Source organism: Loxodonta africana, chromosome X (genome assembly GCF_030014295.1).
Source record: "Loxodonta africana isolate mLoxAfr1 chromosome X, mLoxAfr1.hap2, whole genome shotgun sequence".
NCBI classification, from domain to species: Eukaryota; Metazoa; Chordata; class Mammalia; order Proboscidea; family Elephantidae; genus Loxodonta; species Loxodonta africana.
In genome coordinates, this window is record NC_087369.1 from 108,970,912 (window position 1) to 108,979,488 (window position 8,577).

The 8,577-nt window shown below is 38.4% G+C and overlaps 1 protein-coding gene across 1 annotated transcript; it reads left to right on the forward strand.

Annotated features, from left to right (window-relative positions):
- Nucleotides 1–5,261: 5,261 nt before the first annotated feature.
- PABPC5 (poly(A) binding protein cytoplasmic 5) lies at nucleotides 5,262–7,986 on the forward strand. The gene has a single exon (XM_023551403.2). The coding sequence runs from the start codon at nucleotides 5,559–5,561 to the stop codon at nucleotides 6,705–6,707; it is 1,149 nt and encodes a 382-aa protein (XP_023407171.2). The 5' UTR covers nucleotides 5,262–5,558; the 3' UTR covers nucleotides 6,708–7,986.
- Nucleotides 7,987–8,577: the final 591 nt, after the last annotated feature.

Consider the following 8,577-nt stretch of genomic DNA (forward strand, 5'->3'; position numbering starts at 1 on the left):
AGAAATCAAAGGGACCTACATAAGTGGAAAAACATAACTTGCTCATGGAAAAACAAAACAAAAAAAAAAAATTTTTTTTTCATGGATAGGAAGACTTAACATTATAAAAATGTCTATTCTACCAAAAGCCACCTATAGATACAACGCAATTCTAATCCAAATTCCAACAACATTTTTTAATGAGATTGAGAAACAAATCTCCAACTTCATACGCAAAGGAAAGAGGCCCCAGATAAGTAAAACATTGCTGAAAAAGAAGAACAAAGTGGGAGGCCTCATTCTTCATGATTTTAGAACCTATTATATTGCCACAGTAGTCAAAACAGCCTGTTACTGGCACAGCAACAGATACAGTGACCAATGAGAACTGAGAGTCCAGACATAAATCCATCCACATATGAACAGCTGATATTTGGCAAAGGCCCAAAGTCAGTTAAATGGGGAAAAGATAGTCTGTTTAACAAATGGTGCTCCCATAACTGGATATCCATATGCAAAAAAATGAAATAAGACCCATACCTCACACCATGCACAAAAACGAGCTCAAAATGGATCAAAGACTGAAATATAAAATCTAAAACGATAAAGATCATGGAAGAAAAAATAGGGACAATGCTAGCAGCCCTAATACATGCAATAAACAGTATACAAAACATTACTAACAATGCAGAAGAGAAACTAGATAACTGGGAGCTCCTAAAAATCAAACACCTATGCTCATCCAAAGACTTCACCAAAAGAGTAATAAGATTACCTACAAACAGGGAAAAAGTTTTCAGCTATGACATTTCCCGATCAGCACCTGATCTCTAAAATCTACAAGATACTGCAAAAACTCAACTACAAAAAGGCAAATAACCCAATTAGAAAATGGGCAAAGGATATGAGCAGGCACTTCACTAAAGAAGACATTCAGGTAGCTAACAGATACATGAGGAAATGCTCACGATCATTAGCCATTAGAGAAACGCGGATCAAAACTACAATGAGATTTCATCTCACTCCACCAAGGCTGGCATTAATCGAAAAACACAAAATAATAAATGTCGGAGAGGTTGTGCAGAGCCTGGAACACTTATACACTGCTGGTGGGAATGTAAAACGGTACTACCACTTTGGATATCCATTTGGTGTTTCCTTAAAAAGCTAAAAATAGAATTACCATACGATCTGGTTATCCCAAACCTTGGAATATATCCTAGAGAAATAAGAGCCTTTGCAAGAACAGATATATGCACAGCCATGTTCATTACAGCATTGTTTACAATGGCAAAAAGATGGAAGCAACCAAGGTGCCCATCAATGGTTGAATGGATAAATAAATTACGGTACATTCTCACAATGGAATACTATGCATTGATAAAGAGCAATGATGAATCTGTGAAACATTTCATAACATGGAGGAACCTGGAAGGCACTATGTTGAGTGAAATTAAAAAATTAGTCAGTTGCAAAAGGACAAATATTGTATGAGACCACTATTATAAGAACTCAAAAAATAGTTTAAACAATGAAGAAAATATTTTTTGATGGTTACGAGAGGGGGGAGGGAGGGAGGGAGAAAAATTTACTAATTAGATAGTAGATAAGAACTATTTTAGGTGAAGGGAAAGACAACACACATTACAGAAGAGGTCAGCACAACTGGACTAAACCAAAAGCAAAGAAATATCCTGAATAAACTGAGTGCTTCAAAGGCCAGCGTAGCAGGGGCAGGGGTTTGGGGACCATGGTTTCAGGGGACATCTAAGTCAATTCACATAATAAAATCTATTAAGAAATCATTCTGCATCCCACTTTGGAGAGCGGCATCTGGGGTTTAATCGCTAGCAAGCGGCCATCTAAGATGCATCAACTGGTCTCAACCCACCTGGAGCAAAGGAGAATGAAGAACACCAAAGACACAAGTGATTATGAGCCCAAGAGACAGAAAGGGACACATGAACCAGAAACTACATCAGCCTGAGACCATAAGAACTAGATGGTTCCTGGCTACAATCGATGACTGCGCTGACAGGGAACACAACACAGAAACCCTGAGGGAGCAGGAGAGCAGTTGGATGCAGACCTCAAATTCTCATAAAAAGACCAAACTTAAGGATCTGACTGAGACTAGTAGGACCCCAGAGTTCATGGTCCCCAGACCTTCTGTTAGCCCAAGACAGGAACCATTCCTAAAGCCAACTCTTCAGACAGGGATTGGACTCGACTATGGGATAGAAAATGATATTGGTGAAGAGTGAACTTCTTGGATCAAGTAGACACATGAGACTATGTGAGCAGCTCTTCTCTGGAGGGGAGATGAGAGGGCAGAGGGGGTCAGAAGCTACCCGAAGGGACACGAAAATAGAGAGTGGAGGGAAGGAGTGTGTTGTCTCTTTAGAGGAAGAGCAACTAGGAGTACATAGCAAAGTGTATATAAGTTTTTGTATGAGGAACTGACTTGGTTTGTAAACTTTCACTTACAGCACAATAAAAATTAAAAATGAAAGTGATTAAACAAATTATTTCATTTTTTGCCCATAATACCTTCTGCTTAGTGTAGGAGAATTTTTAAAAAATCATTAATTTTAAAGCATTACAAAATTTTTGATCTTTGATCAGATTTTTAAAAAGTCACTGTAGTTTAGAATGATCATAGTGCAATGGCCCTAGAATCACTGGTAAATATAGAGAGGAAGTTATTTTGAAAATAAGTATTTTTAACAACCCAACTCTATCCATACCCTTGGAGAAAGTATGTACAAAAGAATTTGAATATGGACATTTAGATGGTTATATGAACAAATGAAAATATGGTATTGTAGGACTTAGACTCTAGAATTTATGCTGTTATTTTAATATAATGCTTTCAACAAAATAATATTTTTTAAATGAGAAAAATAAAAATGACGCCTCATTCTAATCCGTTGTTAAGCATATAAGATACTTAAAAAAAATGTGTTCAAAGTAAAATAACCATATTTTTCCAAGTGTTTCTATATGTTAGCTACTATCATCATTAAATCTAGTTTTCATTAGTCTATCTGTATAATGTTTTTGTTTTTGCCTTTTCTCACATATTTTTATGCAGATAGCACGCTGTTCTGTGTTTGTTTGCTGTCTTGCCTTCCCCCTGCAAGGCACCCTCACAAACGCTCCCGTGCCAATCCTCTTCCACATATAGCTGTAAAAAAAAAATCAGATTAGTGTAAAAAAAAAAAAATCCCAGTGCCGTCAAGTTCATTCGGACTCATAGCGACCAAATACGACAGACAGAGTAGAACTGCCCATAGAGTTTCCAAGGACCACCTGGTGGATTCGAACTGCCGACCCTTTGCTTAGCAGCCGTAGCACTTAACCGCTACGCTACCAGTGTGCTTATGAAAATACCTCATGAGGGAAGGGTGCAGCTGGAAAACAAATGCAGAAAGCACACATTATTTGTGTAAAAATACAGTAATCTGTATGTCCTAGTGAAGCAAGAACGTTAGAAGGCAAGCACAAAAACACAGTAAAGAAAATTACTATATACTTGAGTAAATGAAGAGGGTAAATCACCATCTTTAGTCAACAATATAGTCTAATATAGATTGTAAAATGCAAACAATGAAGCAGCACATGAACTTAAACTGTTTCTAAGAATTTCTTATTAGAAAAACACCCTTTGAGGTCATGTCGTTCTCTTGCTTTCTTTTTTTCCCCAAGATCTTTCCTATCCTAATAGTACTTGTATATTTTGTTTGAACTTTTTTTTCCGTGGGGGGAGGGGTAGAGGGAGTGTGGAAAGGGCTGGGTGAGGAGTTGTTTGTATATTATAGACATTTTCAAGAGGCGAAAATTTTCAATTTTCTGAAAAAACAAAATTCCTCTCCAACACAGTTTTTCACATACTCTAAAGAGAGATTCTTGGAAAACCTCAGAGTTAAATCTAATCTCATGGCATTTTTCTCTGCAATAATTTAAAGACTACCCATGTTGAAATTCATAACTAATTGTGTAAAGCAACTACAACTTTACATGTTTATGTCATCTACGAATATTAATTATACATATTGCATTGATTCTGCAGCTTTTATCTCTAAAACTGAGACTTCCTAAATGTGATTATGGAGGCAACATAACAGCCTCTAAGTTTTGTGCACTAAGTACCATTAAAAGCCATTTTATGGCTCTCAAATCATTAGAACCTTAGGATTACTGGTGCAGCGAAAAGAACTCTTTACCTACTACCTAGGGATAATGCTTTTTTTTTTTTAGGGATAATGCTACCATTATGTCGGAAATTAACGGAGTAAGCATAAACGCCAAACAAAACAGGGCCCTGTGTTCCATTTGACCTTGTGATCATTTAGCACTAATTGGGTGCCCAGTACAGCTGTCAACTTTGACTTTCCAAACCACTGAGGAAAGTATGCAATCTATATATCCTGTTTCCTAAGCAAAGTGATTCACTGAATTAGCTTTTTTTTTAACTTTTAAGAGTTCTTTCCGCCCAGGACACCACATCCTATTGTTATTTTGAGATCAGAGTCTAAATATGAGTAAATAAATACTTTACAATAATACGGAAAAGAAAAATCTAAAATTCATTTTAACTAAAAAAAAAAAAATCTTGGCACAGAGCACGAGGGAAGTTACTTAGCACGGTTCCGGGTTTCCTTGCGCCCCTCCCTCACGCCCTACCACAGCTAAAGGCTTTTGGTCCCTCAGTCGGTCTGTCCTGCGGTGAGCAATCCCTGCGCATGGGTCCGCGCTCTGCCCGCCCGCCGCGCATCTGCCCTTCTCTTCTGACTCCGCCCCGCATCTGTCCGGAACCGCCTCGCGTCTGAGCTGACCCACTGCACGTCTGCCAGCCAGTCCCTCCGGACCTGCTGCGAGGCTGCCGAGATCACCGCGCGTCACTCGGTCCGTACCCAGTGGGCATCTTGGGTATCTGGGCGGTCTCCCGTTCCCCGCGCGCGTGTGTCTGTCTGTCTCTCTGTCCGATCCGCTGCCTGCAGCCTGATCCCAGCGCACCAAGTGCCTAGTCTGCCTTTTCGCCGACGCTGAGTGTGTGTAGCGGCCTTAGCTGCGAGTCCGCCTGAGACCCGCCAGGCAGCCGGCGGAGGAATACTTGTTCGGCCCCTGCCCTTGTGGATCTAATTTTAAACCAACAGGAGCTTGAGGCCTATATTTATACAGAAATCGGGTCGCGAGGCCTCTGTGGGCAATGCTAGATTTGGGGAGTCAGATAGCTGCTTGACGATCTCTTACAATTTAACAGGGAAAGAGTAATTTCTTCCTTAATATTGGCTTTTGAAACTGATTTTAAACCTGAACGGGGTGAAAATCATAAGCCCCCTTAGGGAAAAGAGGTTACTTACTGGGGTGTTTTTTTTGTCTGATGTGTTTGTTCTGAGCCTGCTGACCAGCTGTTTCTGAACTTCATTTTCTCAGCTTCAACAGTGATTCTGAGCCTGCCTTAAGCTTCCTTCGCCTTGGCTTTTTCTGTTCTTCGTGAACAGCTGCTTGGCCCATAGCTTAGAGAGAGCGGTCTTTTTCTCTCCCAAGAGAGACTCCTCCTTGTGTTTAGAGAGATGGGGAGTGGGGAGCCTAATCCTGCTGGCAAGAAAAAGAAGTACCTCAAAGCTGCCCTGTACGTGGGTGACTTGGACCCAGACGTCACCGAGGACATGCTATATAAGAAGTTCAGGCCTGCTGGTCCTCTGCGCTTCACACGAATCTGTCGTGACCCAGTGACCCGCAGTCCCCTGGGCTATGGCTATGTTAACTTTCGTTTTCCTGCGGATGCTGAGTGGGCACTCAACACCATGAATTTTGATTTAATTAATGGCAAACCATTTCGCCTCATGTGGTCTCAGCCAGATGACCGCTTAAGAAAGTCTGGAGTTGGAAACATCTTCATCAAAAACCTGGACAAATCCATAGACAATAGGGCCCTTTTTTACTTATTTTCTGCTTTTGGGAACATTCTCTCCTGCAAAGTAGTCTGCGATGACAACGGCTCTAAAGGCTATGCCTACGTACACTTCGACAGCCTGGCCGCTGCCAACAGGGCGATCTGGCACATGAATGGAGTGCGGCTCAACAACCGCCAGGTGTATGTTGGCCGGTTCAAATTCCCGGAAGAGCGGGCCGCTGAAGTCAGAACCCGGGATAGAGCAACTTTCACCAATGTGTTCGTTAAAAATTTTGGGGACGACATGGATGACGAAAAACTGAAGGGACTTTTCAGTGAATATGGGCCAACTGAGAGTGTTAAAGTGATAAGAGATGTCAGTGGGAAATCCAAAGGCTTTGGATTTGTGAGATATGAGACACACGAGGCTGCCCAAAAAGCTGTGCTAGACCTTCATGGAAAGTCAATTGATGGGAAAGCGCTGTATGTAGGACGAGCACAGAAGAAAATTGAACGCCTGGCTGAGTTAAGGCGGAGATTTGAACGGCTGAGATTAAAGGAAAAAAGTCGGCCTCCAGGGGTGCCTATCTATATTAAGAACCTAGATGAGACCATTGATGATGAAAAACTGAAGGAAGAGTTTTCTTCCTTTGGATCAGTTAGCCGGGCCAAGGTGATGATGGAAGTGGGGCAAGGCAAAGGGTTTGGTGTTGTATGCTTCTCCTCTTTTGAAGAGGCTACCAAAGCAGTGGATGAGATGAATGGTCGCGTAGTGGGCTCCAAGCCCCTGCATGTCACCTTGGGCCAGGCCAGACGCAGGTGGTGAGGATGACAATGCTCAATTTTTTCAGCCTTAAGCTGGTGCCCACTTAGTTTGGGCTACTTTGTGATATGAGGTTATTTTATGGCAATTCACAGGTTTTTAAGTGAATACTTTCTTTTGAAAAAAAATGAAACTTAGCAAACCTTGTTCATTCTAGTGAAGTTTCTAATTGTAAAATTGTCATTTTGTACTACTTTTTGATATAATATCTTTAGGAATATGTAGAATAAAGTTTATTCCTCAACATTTTTTTTTTCTTGAATCAGCCAAGGTGAGGTGATTGATTGGGTATATATGTTTCCTTTATTATTTCAGTAATACTACTAAATTTAATTTCTTCCATGAAAATATTCTCAAAATGGCCCTTCTGAATCTATCAAAGTAAAAACTTCTAACTTGCTTTTTGAGAAATGAGTAAGAGTACAGGAAAATGTATGTGATCCAGTTAACTTTTGTGCATACTTACATGTTAGGTTACGTGAAATGGATATTCTTTTAAAAAGATGCGTAGTTTTTTTTTTTGTTGTTGTTAGTTTATTTACATTTTTGTTTCCTTTTTTAATATATTATGACCTTAGCACAGACCCGATAGTGGCTTGGACTAAAGTGTTAGGAGTTTTCTTTATTACCTTCATGCCCAGAGAAGTGAGTATATTGGTGTTTTTCAGTCAATACCTTAGAAAATAAACACTTTAGACTTTGGTATTTAAATTATGCTTTGATTCTTAAAAATCTTTACTGAGAGATTTGGTATTTGATGATGGTCTAAGGAGAACTCTTACCACTCATCCTGTTAAATTAATAAGAAAGATAACTACACTGAATTAGCTTAACATACAGATACCTTAATATTTTGCCTTCAGCCTTTATCAAGTGTCAATATAAAGGGCAAAAAAATCAATGGAATGATGTTGAAAACCTACTTTTATAAAAATTTCTTCTACTGAACTCATCGTTATCTCTTATCAATGTAATAATATTTCAAAGTTAAAGAAGTTGTCTCTTTTAAGTCCCATGTCTCCATTTATTATATAAGAGTTATTAATCCAGTATGGTTCCCTTTACATCTTGGATAGTTGGAAGCTTCAAAGATATGCATTGTTCTGTATTGCAGATATGTTATTTAATGTGTGATTTCTGGCATAATTATCTAGTTTTTCACCTGAAGTTTCCTAGTCTTCCCACTCTTCTCCCTTTCATCCATATTACACTTTTTTTTGTATGGCCTGTTTTTTTTTTTTTAATATATGCCAGTTCAAATCTGTTTTGGAAGTAGGGAAATAAATGCCTAATTTATGTAAAATTTAATTATTTCTTAAAAATCTAAAATTCACTCATACCAAAGATCTGAACATAAGAAAATGTTTTGTCTCTCTTCTCAGTTGGTTTTCATTACTTTATATATAAATCTGTTTCATACATAATTAATACAATATAAATATATAATTTTGTTAATACTTTTATTACCTATTTGACCATAAAATACTAAAAATAAGCTGTTTTATGTTATTGTTTATCTGAAGATTACATGTATATTCATATCAGATATTTTCAAAATGGAAAATTGTTTTATTGATTATAAACATAATACATACTCATTGTAAAAAAAAAATGTAGACAGTGAAGAAATTTATAAAGAATTAAAATTCCCACCATTGAAAGATAACCACTATTAATGTTTTCAGCGCATAACTTTCCATTCCTTTTTTCCTATGTGTACACACACATTTTTACCAAAAAAGAAAGAAAACACACTATATTGTACTGTTCTGTATTTTTTTTATTTTAAACTGAACCATAATCTTACGATATCAATAAATATTGCTCAATATCATAATTTTAGTGACTGCATAGTATTACATTGTGTGGATGT